Consider the following 21,429-nt stretch of genomic DNA (forward strand, 5'->3'; position numbering starts at 1 on the left):
GATGGCAAACAGGCTTTGGGAGTCAGAGGTGAGTTATTTCTCTCAGATCTGACCTGCTCTCGTAGTATTTATACGTTTGATCCAGTTATGTTTCAGGATGATCATAGTGGAAAATTCAGTGATGGTAAGGGAAGATAGTTAGATGCTTTTTTCTTGGATTGCCTGGCACTTGTGTGGTCTCAAGTATTACTTTCCACTTTTAAGCCTGCAATTATCTATTATTTAGGCTTTGCTGCAAGCGTACACAGACTGTTTCAGTATCTGAGAACTTTTTCCAAGCATCAGTAAATATCCCTAGTTCTGACCTTATGATGGAAGAAAGGTCACTGAGGAAGCAAATGAACATGGTTGGGCCTAGGACACTCCTCTGAGGAATTCCTGCAATCAAATGTGGCCTCATATCATGGGCAGTCATTCTCACCTCACCTCCAGAGTTCATTTATTTTCTCCATTACAAGGCTGTAAAATGAGGACTTTAGCACAGAGTCCCTGGCAAAACTCAAACTGAGCAGTAGCAAGCAGGTTGTTGCTGTACAAGTGTTTCAACAGCAATGTCAGTCACCGTGCTGATGTTCAACAGTACACTGACACTGATGGAAATTTGGTGGATTGCATATGTCATGTGTTTGTGTATGGGACATTTTTCACAATTTTTCACATTGTTAGGCAAATGCCAGTGTTGGAACAGTTTGGCTTCATGTATAGAAAGTTGTGGAGCACAAGTATTCAGTATTGCTGGAATGTTGTACGGGACAACAGTCTTCGTAGTATCCAATGCATTCAATCGTTCCTTGATGTCCCATGGAATGAATCAAATAGACTGGCATCTATGATTCTGGGGACCTCAGGAGGAGACCAAGTTGGATTATCCACTTCTGGCTACAGAAGCCTGCATTTGCTTCAGCCTAGTTGTTTTTACACTAACATGCTGGGCACGTCCATGGTTGTGGATGGGGATGTATGTGGAGCCCTGTCCACCACCATTCATGACTGGATGTGGCAGGACTGCAGAGATCACATCTGATCCATTGGATGTGGAATTACTTTGCATTCTCCATCGCATAGTGCTTCCATTATTTGAAATGCAAGTAGTCCTGTGATCCAGCATCACCAGGTTGGCCTCTCATTTTTAGTCTGCCAGGAGAGGCTCCAGGCATGTCCTCCCATATATCATAGTATCAGATTGTACACCCAGCTAAGATCAGCCAATTTGACATAAACTGTTAACAACATTTTGATTTTAATTATTTGAATCCCCAACCATATTGATCTACGGAGCACATCAGAAAAACACCAAGCCTTTTTACCTTAAAAAGCTGCAAACTTATCAGCTGTGACTCACCTCCTGCTGTTGAAACTTTCTCGGATAGATGTTGCGTTTTCTCGATTCCTCAGTAAACTGTTGAGATGTTGCTAACTTTCTTCCCACTTTTCCCACATTGGCAGAGCTGAATTCTCGGTATGTGTCAGTGACTGGCCTGTTGGAAAAAACTCATTACGACCTGAGTCACAGATACTGGTATTACAATAGAATTAGCTCCTAATTTTGGTTTTCACATCACTTGCATTGGAACCACAGAAAGTGACACAAAAGGCAAGGGCACATTTGCTCCATCATGCCAGTGCTGGATCTTTAACAGAGCTACTGATCAATGGTACTGAACACAAACACTTCTGAAAAGAGAGACATCATTGAAGCTATTGGATTAGCATTCCCTGGTGAAGGGCTTATCTCCAAAACGGTGACTGTCCTGCTCTGCAGATGCTGCCTGATCGGCTGTGCTTTTCCAGTGCCACACTTTGACTCTAGCATTCGTCGAGATAAATGCAAGAACATCAAATTTCAAAAAATCACAACAAAATATTCTACTGGAGAAAAGGGCACTACCTGTTTGGAAAGAGACTCTGATTGACTCAGACATTGCTAATGAAGCAAACAATGGGGAATTATAGACTCCCCAAACACCTAAGTAATTCAAAAAAAAAGTGCAAGGCTTACATAAATTCCTTCTGTTTACAGAGAATGAGTTACTGTGTATGAATGTCCATCGCCAAGGGCAAGGCTAAATGAGCCATGTATCAAATTCAACTGTTTATCTTAAATTGGCTATTAAAGTACTTCCTGAAGAAGAGCTCATGCCCGAAACGTCGATTCTCCTGCTCCTTGGATGCTGTCTGACCTGCTGCGCTTTTCCAGCAACACATTTTCAGTATTAGTTATTAATACTGTTCTGCAATTGCTGCCTGTTTCCAGAAACACACCTACCAGGAGACATTTAATTTTGGGTTTGTAAGCATGGGCTAGCATCAACAGCTGAAGGAACATGGTGTTTGATTCAATCACCTAGTCATTGAGAGCTATAGCTTACCTAACTGACATCTACTGACTCTGAAATTCGTATACAAAGTTACTCACCTATATGGTACGCAGAATGTCTTTCTGCACTGACAGTACTGTCCTGCGGTGGAAAATACCACTAATGTCACCACTGTGCTGCATGAAATGACTTGCTTTATCAAATTTTTAAAATACCTCGCCTTTCTAGAGTAATTAGAAGCAGACTTATCACTTTTCAGTTCTGGTCCAGTGTGGGTTTCTGTGGTACACAGAAACAATGGAGAAACTGAGGACTGCAGGTGTGGGAGATCAGAGTCAAAAAGTGTGATGCTGGAAAAGTCAGGCAGTATCCTAGGAGCAGGAGAGTCCACATTTCGAGCATAACTCCTCATGAAGAGCTTATGCTCAAAACGTTGATTCTCCTGCTCCTCGGATGCTGCCTGACCAGCTGTACTTTTCCAGCACCACACCTTTTGACACAGAATACAATGGCCTAGTTAGGAAAGCCATTGTCCCAGAGAATCGATTTGATGTATACTATTTCTGTATCAAACCTGTAAGGTAACAAAATAGCAAGGGATCATTTTACAGCACTGCTGTTAATGCCAAATTTAGGACAAAGAAAAAATGAATTACAATGTGTTTACTAACCAGTGAAGGTCTGTGATAGACAAGACTGGAGAAAATAATTAGCAGATATCTCACCTAGTATATCAAGGAAAGGCACCACTCTATATCAAAAGTGAATTTGATTATGAGATGGAGCAGTCCAACACCAGATTAGCTCCAGACTCCAACATGAATGCAAAGGTGAATGTTGCCATGGTAACTCAAAGATCAAAAGGAGACCGCATGGTGTATTTGGTAACATGCCTGCCTCTGAACCAGAAACTCTGGGCTCATGTCTCACCAAGGAGGTAATGATCAAGGAAGAAGAGTGTGTTCGCTGAAAAGGAAAGCTGGAGAGTGTTCAGAAAAAACTCACCAGGATGTTGCTGGCTACGGAAAGTTTGAGTTATGAAGAAAGGCTGAATAGGCTGGGAGTTTTTTCACTAGAGTGTAGGCGGTTAAGAGGCAACCTTATGAAGGTTTGTAAAATAATGAGGGGTATAGATAGATTTATTTTCCCTCAGATGGGGGATTTCAAGACAAGGGGGCACATTTTAAAGGTGAGAGAAGAAAGATTTTAAAAAAATACAAGGGGCAATTTTTTTTACACAGAGTGTGGTTCACGGATGGAATGAACTTCCTGAGGAAGTGGTGGATGTGGATACAATTACAACTTTTAACAGACATTTCGATAAGTACATGAATAGGAAAGATTTGCAGGGACATGGGCCAGGAGCAGGCAGATGGGACTAGTTTAGTTGGCATGGACTGGTTGGGCCAATTGGTCTGTTTCTGTGCTGTATGACTCTTTCAGATCTTTTATCTGCAACCTGCTTCATTCTATGCTGTGCCCTCTTCAGGTGCTGTTTAGCTAACTCATCTACCCAATTTAATCTCTCTCTCAACTCCGATACATAATCCAAGTGTGGGATCTGACTTTGGTCCTGTTAATTTCTCTTTAATTAATTTCGAAGGCCCTCTCACTTCATGTCTGAATATTAATTCAAAGGGAGTAAACTGAGTAGATTCATTTGGGGCATCTCTAATTGCAAACAATATGAATGGGATACCTTTATCCCAGTCATTCGGGTAATCCTGACAGTACGCTCTTAACATGGTCTTCAGGGTCTAATGCCACCTTCCTAAAGCTCCCTGGGATTCAGGAAGATACCCACTGGATTTCAAGTGCTGTATACTCAAGGACCCAAAACCAATCCTTGTGGCACACCACTGGTCACAGGCCTCCAGTCTGAAAAGCAACCCTCCACCAACACCATCCTCTGTCTTCTACCATTGAATGGGCTGACAGAGGAAGTGGTGGAGACTTGTACAATTACAGCATTTAAAAGGCATCTGGATGGGTAGATGGATAGGAAAGGTTTAGAGGGATATGGACCAAGTGCTGGCAAATGGAACTAGATTAGGTTAGGATATCTGGTCGGCATAGAGGACATAGAACATAGAAGAATACAGCGCAGTACAGGCCCTTTGGCCCTCGATGTTGCGCCGATCCAAGCCCACCTAACCTACACTAGCCCACTATCCTCCATATGCCTATTGTCATCCCATACAGACTGAGCTCTGCAGCAGTTTATTACATCTGTGGGCAGATGTCCGATTTGGTAAAGATACGGGGTGAATTCAATTGCTTTCAAAATTGACATCTGTATCTATTTCAATCCGTTACCAGATAGTTATTGATTCTCCCTCTCTCTGTCTCTCTCTCTCCGCCTGTCTGTCTGTCTCGCTCCACCCCCATCCCTCACTCTCCATAATCTCACCCGCTCTCTTTGACAGCGAACTTGATGGTCCTCATCATTGTTCCTCGGAGAAGATGTGGTCTGTCCAAGTGTATCTCTGTATACATGGTGGCCATGGCAACAGCTGATCTCATGGTCGTTAACCTCAACGTAATGATGAATTATATTTTCAGTTATCATTTTACATTGTCATTTCTGTATCATACTCACGTCTGCAGTGTTACCATATATATGGATGCCGCTACTGTTGAATTAACTGTTTGGTTCACCCTCTCCTTCACGTTCGATCGGTTTATCGCGATTTGTTGCCAGAATTTGAAGGTAAGGTATTGCACCAGTAAAATTGCACACACAGTTGTAGTAACCATCTCTGTCGTGGTCTTTTTAAAGGAAATACCGGTTTTGTTCCAATTTGAGCCTCAAACAATAATTAACGATGTGCCTTGGGGCTGCCAGCGAAATTTGGCTTTTTTCTCTTCACCTGAAGGAATAGCGTATGTCTGGTTTTACAGCGCCTGGGTCATTTGGTTTCCTCTTGTTCTGATTGCCTTGCTAAATTCTTTAACCATTCACCGTATTTTAGCGGCGAACAGAACCCGTCTGGGACTCCGGGGTCAAAGGAATGAGCCTTCCGATTCACAGATGGAGAGCCGAAAAAGATCCATCATTTTATTGTTCTCTGTATCACTCAGTTTTCTATTGCTTTGGTCGCCACATTCAGTGATTTTAGGCCTTAGTCACCTTCTCAAAGAATTCAATAAGTTTTGTGAGGCACGACCTGCCCTTCACAAAACCAAAGTAGGATCGAAGGGTCTGTTTCCGTGCTGTACATCTCGATGATTCTATTACTCTATTTGGGATGTTAATGAAGACATGATAAGTCAATTGGCCTCCTTCTGTCACATAACAATTCTGTAACTGCAGGGCCAAACCGTTTGTCAAACAAGCTGCAAATCTTTCCAAAATGGCAGCAGGTAAAAGTGGAGAGAGGTTCTGTGTCATCCATACGGTTGAAAGAACCATCAGCATTCATTGCTCGAGACTACAACATGCGTGTAAATATATATATTGCCACAGCAACTGATAATCTCGGAGGAAAATGCAACACATCCATTATCGTTCACCCAATTACCTTTTGCAAGTTCCTACTGAATCTGCTTCCACTGTCCTTTCAGACAGTAACATTCCAGACTACAACAACTCAACCTTAAAAATACTCTCTACTTGCTTCTGGTTCTTTTGCCAATTATTTCCAACATGCCCCGAGCATTACTGACACTCTTGCCCGTGTGAACAATTTTTTCAATTGTTCTGTCAAAATCCTTCATGTTTCAACTCCCTCTGTTCAATCTCTTGACTCTAATCTTCTCAGGTTCTCCAATCATTGCAATCTACAGCACAAAAGGAAGCCATACAAATGTCAAGCAAAAAAAGAGCTATCCAGCCTAATCACATTTTTGAGCTATTAGTTTGTAGCCTTGTAGGTTGTGTCACCCAAATACTTCCTAAATGTGATGAGCATTTCTGGTACCTCCACCCTTTTAGAAACCACGTTCCAGATTCCCACCACCTCTGGATGAAAAACCTTTCTCCCCAGTTCCTTCTGAACCAGAAGTTTTAAATGTATGACTTCTGGCTGTAATGGAAAAACTCTATCTAGGCCTCTTACAATGTTATTATTTGGAGATGGGCCGAATGACCAGTTTATGCACTCTAGGGGTTCTATGATGAACACACTACAGGTAGTGACATCAAAGGTAACATTTTCAACTGATCAATAAAGTTTTACATTTTGCTGAAGAATGAATGGTCCTGGGCTTTTAATATTGCAGACAGGATTAACTAATTGGGGCACTTCTCACTGCAAAATGACACCTGGCTTTTAGAATAATCCTGATATGGAAAGTAGGTGCAGGGATAGACCGTATGGCTTGACTGTTCCAACCTGGTCACCAAAATAATATGACCGTGACTGATCATTCAAATCAGTCCTTGCATTTTTCCCACGCCATTTGTTACTTTAAACCTAAGAATTACGTCTAACTCTGTCTTGAAACATTCAAGATTTTCCCGTAACTGCTTTCTATGGCAGCAAATTTCTCAGATTCAAAGTTTTCCAGGTGTAGAAATCTTTCCACATCTCAGTCCGAGATGTCGTTACGTGTGGCTGAGCTCTTGAAAATCGGTTGGAACAGATGACAGCCAGGGTGAGAGATGTCTTCGCCTATGTTAGCTGACTTTCCAAGGCAGCGAGAATTGTAGATGGAGTCAATGTTGTATTGACCAGAATCACATTGCAACAGCAGACGGTGTATCTCACATATCAAAAGATGCAATCTGTTGGATATCTCCACTGTTTTGTCTCAGTCCGTGGTTCAGTATGGTCATGTAAACTAATGATTCATGGAAACCTTACAGTGTAATTATAGGCCATCAATTCTGCACTGACCATTTTTAGCTCTCCCCACCCTCACTCTTTAACTTTGCATTCGCCACCCCTAATCCACCGAGCCTGCTCATCTCTGACTGTGGGAGGAAACTGGAGCACCGAGAATAAACCCATGCAGAGATGGGGAGAACGCGCGAACTCCACACAAACGTTCAGTCGAGGTTGGAATCGATAGCGAGACCATAACGCTGTGAAGCAACAATACTAACCCCAGTGGGAGTGTGTGTATCTGTAAGGGTGTGTGGCAAATGTGTACACATCCTTATAGAGACACACTCTCACATGCACCCCCTCACAGACTTAAGACACTCTGCACTCACTCACTCACTCACTCACTCCACCCCAGACAGACACACAAACACAGACAAAGACCCACGTGCACACATATATTTTGTGTGGTGAATTTGTACTTGCAGAGTTACATTGCACTTTGCTCAAAAACTACACACATTCATGTAGAACTCTGAGCTCAAAAACTGCATGAATTTATGTAAAACTCTGTTATCTCACTTTTTAGATTAGAATCAATCTAAACATCAAGTCATAGACGGAACACAGGGGGCTAACACCTTCAACACATTGTCTAGCTATCACCATTGTTAACAGCTAACCCGAGAATGCAACTTTAAAAAAGGGTTTTGTGACTTACACATGAAAGAAGTGAAACTATCACTGTATTCTAACAGATGAAAGGCTTAACAGACAATCAATTTTTCAATGTATAATTTCAGTTACATCACACTGCAAATTTTTGCTATAAATTCTGTGTTACGATCGAGCCCTCCACAATCACCTGATGAAGGAGCGTCGCTCTGAAAGCTAGTGTGCTTCCAATTAAACCTGTTGGACTACAACCTGGTGTTGTGTGATTTTTAACTTCTTACAATGTTAGACACTTCAATTACATCTTCCTCCTCTGTTCCAAAAACCATATTGCATCTTTCATGGCTGCAAAATGTGTCAAAATGTTTCACGCCAGCGAAGTACTTTTGAAGTGCAGTCACTGTTGGAATATCTGAAATGCAGCAACAAATTTGCGCACAGCAAGCTCCCACAAATAGTAATGCAATGATGACCAGAAACGCTGTTTGGGTGACGCTGATTGAAATAATTATTGACTGGGACATTTGATGTAATTGTCCTGCTCCTCTTTGGAACAGTGTTCTGGGATCTTTGACAGCTACCTGAAAGGACTGACAGGGTCCCCATTTATCATGTCATTTGAAAGATACCATCTGCAAGAGCATACATCATTCCCAATTGTTACTCTTGATTTCCTGGACTTGGTTCCACAATATTATGATGCAATCAGAGATGGAAATACTACAAACTTTGCAAATAGCCCCATCCCAGGAATTATGGGATGGCCGTCACTGTGAGCACTCACTGTCAAGGCCCGCACATGAAACATGAACTCTGAGACAACAGCTCAAGCTGAGAGATTTATTCTGGAATGAGAAAGTTGACTGTTAAAGATTCAGCAGTTTAGGGTCAGTGATAGTGTCCCTACTTCACGAGGAGGTCCACTTGTTTTAGGGAGATGCTATCACATTTCCAAAGGGTTGACTAAAAGTAATATTGAAGATTCAGCAGAACGGCCTTTGAATGGGGTTCCTCAACAGGTTTTACACATGGAAGACCTTGAAAAATTCTGAAACGGTGCCATCAATTACACAGACAGATAGTTAATGTAACACTAAACCAACCACCAGATTTTTATACTGGGAGGGGAAATGTCAATTCTATGTGCTCCATCGGCCTGAACAGACACAGCGGAGATTTATGCTCCATGTTCATCAGGTGTGTTGCCTCTGAAGATTTGCAGGAACAAAAAGGACCCAAAAGTCCACAAAGGGAATTCAAATTGTCACTTATTGACAAATTATTGATCATATATTTAATTCAAGCCAATCACAAAATTTTGTATTACATAGAATGGATCGCAGGGAAACAGATTATTTGACTAAACTGTGGTCTGTGACAAGAGCTCCCTCCATCCTATTTCACATAATTTTATTGATTCACATTACTTGAATCATTGTAGTCATATGTACCTAAGTACAGTGAAAAGTTTTGTTTTGCAAGCAGTACTAGCAGATCATAGCAAACAAGGACATACAGATCATAGGGTGCTTAGACAGTTTAAGGTGAACAAGTTTACGACTGCACAGGAGGTGCACAAAGCAAGATCAACATTATTTGAACTTAGGGAGGTCATTCAGCAGTCTAATAACAGCAGGGAAGGAGCGGTTCTTGAACCTGTTGATGCGTGTGTTCAAGCTTCTGTATCTTCTGCCTGATGGAAGAGGTTGGAAGACAGCATTACTGGCGTGGGAGAGGTCTTTGATGATGTTGGCAGCCTTTCTGTGGCAATGATAAATGTAAATGGAGTCCACAGATGGGAGGTGGGCTGCCATGATAGTCTGGACTGCGCACACAACTTTCTGTATTTTCTTACAGTCCTCTACAGAGCAGGCCATTGTGCACCCGATAGAATGCTTTCTATAGTGCGCCTGTAAAAGTTGGTGCGGGTCCTCATGAATGTAGCAAATTTCCTAAGCTGCCTGAGGAAGAAGAGGCTTTGTTATGCCTTCTTGACTGTGACATCTATGTGGGAAGTCCAGGACAGGATACTGGTTACTGTCGCTCCAGGAACTTAACTTTCTTGACCCTCTCCATCTCAACTCCATTGATGTAGATGGAGGTCTCCTCCTTTCTTCCTGAAGTCAATGACCAGTTCTTTTGTTTTGCAGACATTGAGAGAGAGGTTGTTATCACTGCACCACGACACCAAGCCCTCTATCTCCTTCCTGTACTGTGACTCGTTGTTGGAGAAAGTGAGGACTGCAGATGCTGGAGATCAGAGGTGAAAAATGTGTTGCTGGAAAAGCGCAGCAGGTCAGGCAGCATCCAAAAAGCAGGAGAATCGACGTTTTGGGCATAAGCCCTTCTTCAGGAATGAGGAGAGTGTGCCAAGCAGGCTAAGATAAAAGGTAGGGAGGAGGGACTTGGGGGAGGGGCGTTGGGAATGCGATAGGTGGAAGGACAAATGTGTAATTGGTGGTTGTGCGGAATGTGGCTACACAGTTGTGGGTGTACAGGGAGTACAGTTGGGGGCTGAGAACGCATCCTTGTAGGGCGCCAGTGAGGAGGGTTTCCGTGGAGGAGGTGCTGTTGTCTATCTTCACTGATTGTGGTCTGTGGGTCAAGAAGCTGAGGATTCAGTTGCAGAGGGTGGAGCTGAGGATCTAGTTCTGGAGGGCGTAACCTAGGTCTCGGAATTTTGAAGTTAGTCCGAAGTGGATTATAGTGTTGAAGGCAGAGATATAGTCTGAATAGGAGCCTGATATAGGTGTCCTTGTTATCCAGGTGTTCCAGGGATGAGTGTAGGGCTAAGGAAATGGCATCTGCTGTGGACCTGTTTCAATAGACAATAGGTGCAGGAGTAGGCCATTCTGTCCTCCGAGCCTGCACCACCATTCAATATGATCATGGCTGATCATCCTTAATCAGTATCCTGTTCTTGCCTTATCTCCTTAACCTTTGATTCCACTGCCCTTGAGAGCTCTATCCAACTCTTTCTTAAATGAATCCAGAGACTGGGCCTCCACTGCCCTCTGGGGCAGAGCATTCCACACAGTCACCACTCTCTGGGTGAAGAAATTTCTCCTTTTCGGTAGGTAAATTGCAGGCTGGGAAGCTCGAGTTGATGTAGGCCATGACCGGTCTCTCGAAGCACTTCATGATTGTGGAGGTCAGAGCTACTGAGTGGTCGTCATTAAGGCATGTTAAATTTGTTTTCATTGGTACTAGGGTGACGATGGTCTTCTTGAAGCAGGTGGGGACCTCAGCTTATACAAGGGAGAGGTTGAAGATGTCAGTGCAAACCTCTGCAAGCTGGTTCACACAGGATCCAAGTGCACATTCAGAGACTCTGTCTGGGCCCATCGCTTTCCTTGGGTTGACTCTCAGGAAGACTGAGCTGATGTCTGCAGCGGTGACAGAGGGAACAAGTGCATCTGGGGCTGTCGAGGCAGGTGGCACCAACCGATGGCATTCTGCTCAAACCGAGCACTGAAAGCATTCAGCACATCAGGGAGGGACGTGTTTTTGTCTGCTGAATAATTGGATGCATTCTCAGCCCCCAACTGTACTCCCTGTACACCCACAACTGTGTAGCCAAATTCCCCACAAACACCACCTACACATTTGCTGATGACACCATAGTGGTAGGATATCAAACAACGATTTGAGGGAGATAGAGGGCTTGGTGCCATGGTGCAGTGATAACAACCTCTCTCTCAGGAGGCCACTTGGCTCAGCAAGTCAATGCCAATGCTTTGTCAGACATAGTCAGGTAGTGTTACTATCCTCACCTTTTACCTGAACACCAACAAATATTGTTTCTTCAGATAATTATCCCATTCTGTTTTGAAAGCTGCAATTTACTATGCCTTCAGCACTTTCTCAGATATACGTAGCCTATCTAAACACTCATTGGATATAAGCAGTTTTCCTCATGTTGTCTTTGGTTCTTTTGCCAATTACCTTAAATCAGTCTCCTCTAGTTCTCACTCCTTCTACCAATGGGAACAGTTTCTCTCTATTTACTCTGACTAGACCCTCTCATAATTTTGAAACGATTCAGAGGGCTGCCAGGAAGGTAAATTTCCTTCTGAAAGGACTTACCTCAAGTGTCAGAAGCCTTCATTTTCAGCAGCAGTGTGTGCATTGAGAGCAAGGAGCTGAGTGGGAGCGGTTGAATTGCACTCTGGGAAGGTGAGTGAACTCATGCATTTGGGCAATGGCTGAACCCGAGACACTACATGTGTAGTGTCTCCTACCCGCCTCCACCTCTAACCAAAACAAAAAGACTATGGTGTGTTGATAAGGTTTTTTTTAAATACTTTCTTATTGTGTGATTGGTTAAAACTTTTATTTTTTCTTTTCATTTATCTATTATTTGATATTATAGTTACGCACAAGATTAAAAATGGCAGGAGATCTCAGACCCGTGTTACTCTCCTCTCGCTCAATGTGGGAGCTCAGGGAGACGGCTGATGTCCCGGACTCCTTCATATGCAGCTGCAGTTCTTCTTAGACCGCATGACGGCTCTGGAGCTGCGGATGGACTCACTTTGGAGCATCCGCGATGCTGAGAGGGTTGTGGATAGCACATTTAGCAAATTGGTCACATCACAGATTAGGATTGCTGAGGGAGAAAGGAAATGGGTGACCAAAAGGCGGAGAAAGAGCAGGAAGGCAGTGCAGGTGTCCCCTTTGGTCATCTCCCTCCAAAACAGGTATACCGTTTTGGATACTGTAGGGGGGAGATGGCTTACTAGGAGAAGATATCGGTAGCCAGGTTCGTGGCATTTGGCTGGCTCTGCTGCACAGAAAGGTGGGAAAAAAGAGTGAAAGAGCTATAGTCATTGGGGATTCAATTGTAAGGGGAGTGGATAGGCAGTTCTGTGGTTGAAAACGAGGCTCCCGAATGGTATGGTGCCTCCCAGGTGCACAGGTCAGGGATGTCTCAGATCGGCTGCACAATATTCTGAAGAGGGAGGGTGAACAGCCAGCTGCTGTGGTGCATATAGGCACCAATGTTATAGGTAAAAAAATGGGATGAGGTCCTACGTGCAGAATTTAGGGAGCTAGGAGCCAAGTTAAAAAGTAGGACATAGAACATAGAACGTCACAGTACAGTACAGGCCCTTCGGCCCTTGATGTTGTGCTGACCTATGAAATAATCTGATGCCCATCTAACCTACACTGTTCCATTATTATCCATATGTATGTCCAATGCCTATTTAAGTGCCCTTAATGTAGGCAAGTCTGCTACTGTTGCAGGCAGGTCATTCCACACAGTTTCTGAGTGAAACTACCGCTAATATCTGTTGTAAATCTATCACCCCTCAATTTAAAGTTATGTTCCCTCATGTTAGCCTTCACTATCAAAGGAAAAAGGCTCTCACTATTTAACTCTCTGATTACTTTATACGTCTCGATTAAGTCACATCTCAATCTTCTTCTGTCCAACAAAAAAGCCTCAGTTCCCTCAGCCTTTCCTCATAAGACCTTCCTTCCATACCAGGCAACATCCTAGTAAATCTCCTCTGAATCCTTTTCAAAGCTTCCACATCCTTCCTGTAATGCTGTGACCAGAATTGCACACAATACTGCAGGTGCGGCCTCACCAGTGTCTTGTACAGCTGAAGCATGACCTTGTGGCTCCAAAAACCCAATTCCCCCTACCAATAAACGCCAACACATCATATGCCTTCTTAACAACCTTACCAACCTGGGTGGCAGCTTTCAGGGATTTAGGCACCAGGACACCGAGATCTCTCTTCATCTACACTGCCAAGAATTTTACCATTAACCCAGTCCTCTCCATTCCTATTACTTCTTCCAAAGTGAACTATCTCACACTTTTCCACATTAAACTCCATTTGCCACTTCTCAGCCCAGCTCTGCATCTTATCTATGTCCCTCTGTAACCCACAACATCCTTCAGCACTATCCACAACTCCCCTTACCTTAGTGTCATCCGCAAGTTTACTAACCAATCCATCCATGCCCACCTCCAGATCATTTATAAAAATGACAAACAGCAGTGGCCCCAAAACAGATCCTTGTGGCACACCACTGGTAACTGAACTCTCGGATGAAAATTTACCCTCAACCACCACACTCTGTCTTCTTTCAGCTAGCCAATTTCTGATCCAAACAGCTAAATCACTTTCAATTCCGAATCTCCGTATTTTGTGCAATAGCCTACTGTGTGGAACCTTATCAAATGCCTTACTGAAATCCATATACACATCAACTGCTTTACCTTCATCCACCTGTTTTGTCACCTTCTCAAATAACTCAATAAGGTTAGTAAGGCACGACCTACCCTTCACAAAATTGTGTTGACTATCCCTAATCAAATTATTCCTTTCCAGATGCTTATAACCCTTATCTCATTTCCAATACCTCACCCACAACCAAAGTAAGGCTCACTGGCCTATAATTACTAGGGTTGTCCCGACTCCCCTTCTTAAACAAGGGAACAACATTAGCTGTTTTACAGTCTTCTGGCACTATTCCTGTTGACAATGATGACATAAAGATCAAAGCTATAGGCTCTGCAATTTCCTCCCTGGCTTCCCAGAGAATCAGAAGATAAATCCTCTCCAGCCCAGGGGGTATTATCTATTTTCAGATCTTCCAAAATTGCTAAAACTTCCTCTTTGTCAATCTCAATCCCATTTAATCTTGTAGCTTGTATCTCCGCATTCTCACTAACATTGTCCTTTTCCAATGTGAATACTGACAAAAAGTATTCATTAAGCACTTCCCCTATGTCCTCAGACTCCACACACAACTTCCCACTACTATCGTTGATTGGCCCTAATCTTACTGTAGTCACTCTTTTATTTCTGATAGACCTACAGAAGGCCCACGGGTTTTCCTTGATCCTATCCACCAATAACTTCTAATGTTCCCTCCAGGCTCTTCTTAGCCTTCTCTTTCGATCTTTTCTGGCTAATTTATAACTCTCAAGCACTCTAACTGAGCCTTCACTCTTCATCCTCACATAAGCCGCCTTCTTCCTTTTGACAAGAGCTTCAACTTCTTTAGTAAACCATGGCTCCCCCTCTTGACATCTACCTCCCTGCCTGATAGGTATATACTTATCAAGGACCCACAGTAGCTGTTCCTTGAATAAGTTTCACATTTCAAGTGTGTCCATCCTCTGCAGTTTCCTTCCCCATCCTAAATCTTGCCCAATTGCATCATAATTGCCTTTCTCCCATTTGTATCTCTTTCTTGTGGCATATACCTATCCCTGCCCATTGCTATTGTAAACATAACCAAATTATGGTCACTATCACCAAAGTGCACACCTGCATCCAAATCTAACACCTGGCTGGGTTCATTCCCCAGTATTAAATCCAGTATGACATCTCCCCTTGTTGGCCTGTCTACATCTGTGTCAGAAAACCCTTCTGCACATATTGAACAAAAAATGAATAATCAAAACTACTTGAACTATAGTATTCCTAGACAATACTGGGGAAGTTAAAGCCCCATAACAATTACCCTATTACTCTCGCTGCTATTGACAATCACCTTTGCTATCCTTTCCTCTACATCCCTGGAACAATTCGGAGATGTACAGAAAACTCCCAGCAGGGTGACCTCTCTTTTCCTGGAGGACCTCAGAGGTAGTAATCTCAGGATTGCTACCAGTGCCATGTGCTAGCCAGAGTAGAAGTGAAAGAATAGGCAGGATGAATGTGTGGCTTGACAGATGGTGCAGGAGGAAGGGGTTCAGAATTTTGAGACATTGGCACTGGTTCTGGGGAAGGTGGGACGATTACAAACTGGATGGTCTACACCCGGGCCAATGTCCTCGGGAGTGCTTTTGTTAACGTTGTTGAGGAGGGTTTAAGCTAATGTGGCAGGGGGATGGGTACCAAATGAGGAGGTTAGAGGATAGTAAGCAGGTAGTAACTAAAGTCTGTAAAGAACTAGGTAATGAAGTTAGCGTGACTGGAGGAAAGAGTCGGCAGGGAGCAGATGATGAACGCAAAGGGACAGATTCGCTGAAGTACATTTGCTTTAATGCAAAAAGTGTAGTAAGTAAGATTAGATTCCCTACAGTGTGAAAACAGGCCCTTCAGCCCAACAAGTCCACACCAACCCTCCGAAGAGCAACCGACCCCCCTCTGACTAATGCACTATGGGCAATTTAACATGGCAAATTCACCTGACCTGCACATCTTTGGGATGAAACCAGAGCACCTGGAGGAAACCCACGCAGACACTGGGGGAGAATGTGCAAACTCCATACAGATAATTGCCCGAAGCTGGAATTGAACCTGGGACCCTGGTGCTGTGAGGCAGCAGTACTAACCACTGAGCTACCATGCCACCCCAAAAGGCAGATGAACTTAGGGCTTGGATTAGTACCTGGGAGTATGATGTTATTTCTATTACTGAGACTTGGTTGAGGGGAGGGTATGATTGGCAACTAAATATCGCAGGATATAGATGTTTAAGGTGGGATAGAGAGGGAGATAATGGGGTGGAGGAATTGCATTTCTGATCAGAGAGGATATCACAGCTGTGCTAAAGGAGGGCACTATGAAGGACTTGAGTAGTGAGGCAAAATGGGCAGAGCTCAGAAATAGGAAGGGTGCGGTAACAATGTTGGGGCCATACTACAATAGCAAGCATGAGATAGGGGTACAAATATGTTGACAAATTATGGTAAAAGCAACAGTGTTAAAGTCTAGGTGGAGCAAAATTTGTAGGGAGCATCCAGGCAGGTTTTAGAGAGCAGTATGTAAATAGTCCAACTTGGGAAGAGGCCATACTGGATCTGGTGTTGGGGAATGAGCCTAGCCAGGTGGTTGAAGTTTCAGTGGGGGATTACTTTGGGAATAGCGATTGCAAGTCCATAAGTTTTAGAATACGCATGGACAAAGACAAGAGTGGTCCTAAAGGAAGAATGCTAAATTGGGGGAAGGCCAACTATAGCAAAAATCGGCAAGAGCTGGGGAATGTGGATTGGGAGCAACTGTTTGAGGGTAAATCCACATTTGATGTGTGGGAGGCTTTTAAAGACAGGTTGATTAGAGTGCAGGACAGACATGTCCCTGTGAAAATGAGGGATAGAAATGGCAAGATTAGGGAACTATGGATGACAGGTGAAATTGTGAGACTAGCTGAGAGGAAAAAGGAAGCATAAATAAGGTTTAGGTGACTAAAAACTGATGAAGTTTTAGAGGAATATGGGGAAAGTGGGAACAATCTGAAATTAGGCATTAAGAGAGCTAAAAGAGGTGATGACATATCTTTAGCAAACAGGGCTAAGGAAAATCCAAAAGCCTTTTATTCAGATATAAGAAGCAAGAGGGTAACGAGAGAAAGGCTTGGCCCACTCAAAGGAGGAAAATTATGTGTGAAGTCAGAGAAATTGGGTAAGATTCTTACTGAGTACTTTGCATTAGTATTCACCGAGGAGAGGAACATGAGGGATATTGAGGTTAGGGATAGAGTTTTGATTATTCTAGGTCAAGTCAGCATAAGGAGTGAGGACATGTTGGGTATTCTAAAAGGTATTAAGGTGGACAAGTCCCCAGGTCCGGATGGATCTATCCCAGGTTACTGAGGTAAGCGAGAGGGGAAATAACTGGGGCCTTAACAGATATCTTGTAGCATCCTTGAACATGGGTGAGGTCCCAGAGGACTGGAGAATTGCTAATGTTGTCCCCATGTTTAAGAAGGATAGCAGGGATGATCCAGGTAATTATAGACTGATAATTCTGACGTCAGTGGTAGGGAAGCTGCTGGTGAAGATACGGAGGGATAGGATCTATTTACATTTGGAAGAAAATGGATTTATCAGCGATAGGCAACATGGTTTTGTTGAGGGAAGGTCACGTCTTACCAACGTTACAGAATTCTGTGAGGAAATGACAAAGTTGATTGATGGGGGAAGGGCTGTAGATGTCATGTACATGGACCTCAGTGAGACATTTAATAAGGTTCCCCATGGTAGGCTGATAGAGAAAGTAAAGTCGCATGGAGTCCAGGGTGTACTAGCTAGATGGATAGAGAACTGGCAAGGCAGCAGGAGACAGAGAGTAGTGGTGGAAGGAAGTTTTTCAAAATGAAGAACTGTGGCCAGTGGTGTTTCACAGGGATCTGTGCTGGGACCACTGTTGTTTATGATGTACATATATGATCTGAAGGAAGGTATAGGTGGACTGATTAGCAAGTTTGCAGACGACACCAAGGTTGGTGGAGTAGCAGATAATGAAGGAGACTGTGAGAGAATGCAGCAGAATATAGATAGTTTGGAGAGTTGGGCAGAGACATGGCAGATGGAGTTCAAGCCAGACAAATGCGAGGTGCTGCACTTTGGAATATCCAATTCTAGCGTGAATTATACGGTAAGTGGAAAAGCCCTGGAGAAAACTGATGTACAGGGAGATCTGGGTATTTAGGTTCATTGTACCCTGAAGGTGGCAATGCAGGTCAATAGACTGGTCAAGAAGACATACTGCATGCTTTCCTTCATTGGACGGGGTATTGAGTACAAGTGTTGGCAGGACGTTGTATAGGACTTAGGTTCAGCCATATTTGGAATACTGCGCACAGTTCTGGTCGCCACATTACCAAATGTATGTGGATGCTTTGGAGAGGGTGCAGAGGAGGTTCACCAGGATGTTGCAAGAAGCTTTTTCCCCCAGAGTGGGGGACTCAATTACTAGAGGTCACGAGTTCAAGGTGAGGGGGGAAAAGTTTAAGGCAAGATCGGGACCAGATGGGCCAATGGACTGAGAAGTGGCAGCTGGAGTTTAATTCAGATAAATGCGAGGTGCTGCATTTTGGGAAAGCAAATCTTAGCAAGACTTATACACTTAATGGTAAGGTCCTAGGGAGTGTCTGTTTCCACGTTGTACATCTCTATGACTCTATGACTAAGTTCTTTACGCAGAGGATGGTGCATGCCTGGAATGTGTTGCCAGTGGGGGTGTAGAGGCAGGCACAATAGCATTATTTAAGATGTATCCAAACAGATACATGAATGGGCAGGGAGCAGAAGTTTACAGATCCTTAGAAAATAGGCGACAGGTTTAGATAGAGGATCTGGATTAGCGCAGGCTTGGAGGGCCGAAGAGCCTGTTCTGTGCTGTAATTTTCTTTGTTTTTTTGTTCAATCAAATCTTGTCTAATTTTTGTCTTTTCTAAAAAATGTGCAGAGTGATGTTTAGTTCATATAACTTTTAGCAAGGCCTTTGACAATGCCCCACATGAGAGGTTGATAAAGAAGATAAAAGAGGATCTAGGGTAATATGACAAGTTAGATCCAAAATTGGTTACTGGCAGGAGTCAGAGGTCAATGGTAAAAGGCTGCTTATGTGACTGGAGGCTGCTGGCCAGTGATGTACCACAGGGATCAGTACTGAGTCGCTAATGGCTCATGATATGTATAAACAATGAGAATATGGAAGGGATGATTAGAAGTTTGCAAATGACATGAAAATTGGGCAGGTGGTTGACAATGAGATAGAAGCTCTTAGTTATTGGAGGATATAAACTGATTGGTTAAATGGACAGATCAGTGGCATATAGAATTTTTTTTATTCACATATGGGATTTGGGCATCAATGGCTGGCCAGCATTTATTGCCCATCTCTATTTACCCTTAAGAAGGTGGTGATGAACTTACTTCTTGAACCATGGCATGGTAGTTCAGTGGTTTGCACTGCTGCCTCACAGTGCCAGGGACCCAGGTTCGATTCCCGCCTCGGGTGTCTATCTGTGTGGAGTTTGCACATTTTCCCCGTGTCTGCGTGGGTATCCTCTGGTTGCTCAGGTTTCCTCCCACAGTCCAAAGGTGTGCAGGTTAGGTGAATTGGCCATACTAAAATTGCCCATAGTGTTCAGTGGTGTGTAGGTTAGTTGTATTAGTCTGGGATAAATGTAGCGAAATGGCTCTTTGGAAGGTTGATCTGGACTTGTTGGGCTGAAGGGCCTGTTTCCACACTGTAGGGATTCTACATTATTCTATATCTGTATCACTGCAGTCCACAGCTAAACGTTGACCCACAATGTATATGAGAAATTTGCAGATAGTGATGTTCCCATGTACCTGCTGCCCTTCCTTCTAGATGGAAGGGGTTGTGGGTGTAGGTGAATTTTTGCAGTGCATCTTGCAGATAGTATACACTGCTGCTACTCAGTATTGGTGGCGGAAGAAGTGGGTGTTTGTAGGTTTGGTGGCAATCAAGTGGGCAACTTTGCCTGGAAAGTATTAAGCTTGTTGAGTATTGTTAGAGCTGCACCCATCCACGCAAGTGGGGAGTATTCCATCACAATCCTGACTTATGACTTGGAGACTCTGGACAGTGGACAGACTTTGGGGAGTCAGCAGGTGCGTTACTCAGTGCAGTATTCCTGGCCTTTGACCTGCTCTTGTAGCCACTATGTTTATGTGGCATGTTCAGTAAGTTTCTGGTCAATGGTAAACCCCCAGGATGTTGATAGTTGGGGAATTCAGTGATAGTTACGCCATTGAACATGAATGGCCAGTAGTTAGATTGTCTCTTACTCGAGATGGTCATTGCCCAGTATTAGAGAGGTGTGAATGTTACTTTACACTTAACAGCCCAAGCCTGGATATGTCCATATCTTGATGCATTTGAACATGGGCTGCTCCAGTATACAAGGAGTTGCAAATGGTGCTAAACATTGAGCAATCATTGGCAAAGACCCCCACTTCTGATCTTAAGATGAAGAGAAGGTCATTGATGAAGCAACTGATCAAGGTTGGACCTAGGACACTAATCTGAGGATCTCTTGCAGAGATGTCTTGGAGCTCAAATGATGGACCTCCAACAACCACAATGTCTTCCTATGTGCTTGGTATGACTCCAAGTTTGCCCCGATACCCATTGTTTCCAGTTTTGTTAGGGCTCCTTGATGCTACACTCAGTCGAATGCAGCCTTGATGTCAAACGCTGTCACACTCATCTTATCTCTGGAATTCAGCTCTTCGATCATGTTTGAACTCAGACTGTAATGAGGTCAGGAGCCGAGTGGCCCAGGTGGAACACAAACTGGGCGTCAGCAAGCAGGATGTGGAAGTGCTGATGTTGGACTGGGGTGGACAAGGTCAGAAGTCACATGACACCAGGTTATAGTCCAATATATTTGAAATCACAAGCTTTTGGAATGCTGCTCCTTCATTAGGTGAGGTAAGCAAGGTAATGCTGAGTAGATGTAGCTGGACAGCACTGTTGATGGCACCTTCCACTACTTGATGATGATCAAAAGTAGACTGATGGGATGCTAACTGTCAGGGTTTGTCCTGCTTTTTGCATACAGGACGTACATGGACAATTCTCTACATTATTGGATAGATGTCAGTATTGTACTGTTACTGGAATACCTTGACTAGGGGAGTACAGTGGAACCTCGATTATCCGAACATCTGAATATCGGATTATCCAAAGGAGATCTTGAGGACCGAAAGAAACATTACATCAAAGAGTGTCTCCAACACTGAGCGCGTCTTTTGTTTACAATGATTAAGCAGGCACTGTCTCTAAATGACTGTCCTCCCTCGCCCTCTCCCCACATTTTCCCTGGAGTTCTACAGAGGGTTGTATCCTAGACCACCCCCTTCCCCAGATAATCTCTCCAACATTGTCCTGTATAGGGCAAAGGTGGAACCTGTCAAAACGTTGCAGTAAAAGGTTGTGTGT

At 43.6% G+C, this 21,429-nt stretch overlaps 1 protein-coding gene across 9 annotated transcripts in view; it reads right to left on the reverse strand.

Moving 5' to 3' along the window:
* The window catches only part of LOC122542310 (TRIO and F-actin-binding protein-like), a 366,873-nt gene that overhangs the window by 280,640 nt on the left and 64,804 nt on the right, over positions 1-21,429 (reverse strand). For all 9 annotated transcript variants that reach the window (XM_043679926.1, XM_043679930.1, XM_043679931.1 and 6 more), the window contains exon 6: positions 1,343-1,478. In XM_043679926.1, the coding sequence (XP_043535861.1) occupies positions 1,343-1,478 (136 nt within the window). The remainder of the gene's footprint in view (positions 1-1,342; positions 1,479-21,429) is intronic.

The sequence above is a fragment of the Chiloscyllium plagiosum genome, chromosome 39 (assembly GCF_004010195.1).
Source record: "Chiloscyllium plagiosum isolate BGI_BamShark_2017 chromosome 39, ASM401019v2, whole genome shotgun sequence".
Lineage (NCBI taxonomy): Eukaryota > Metazoa > Chordata > Chondrichthyes > Orectolobiformes > Hemiscylliidae > Chiloscyllium > Chiloscyllium plagiosum.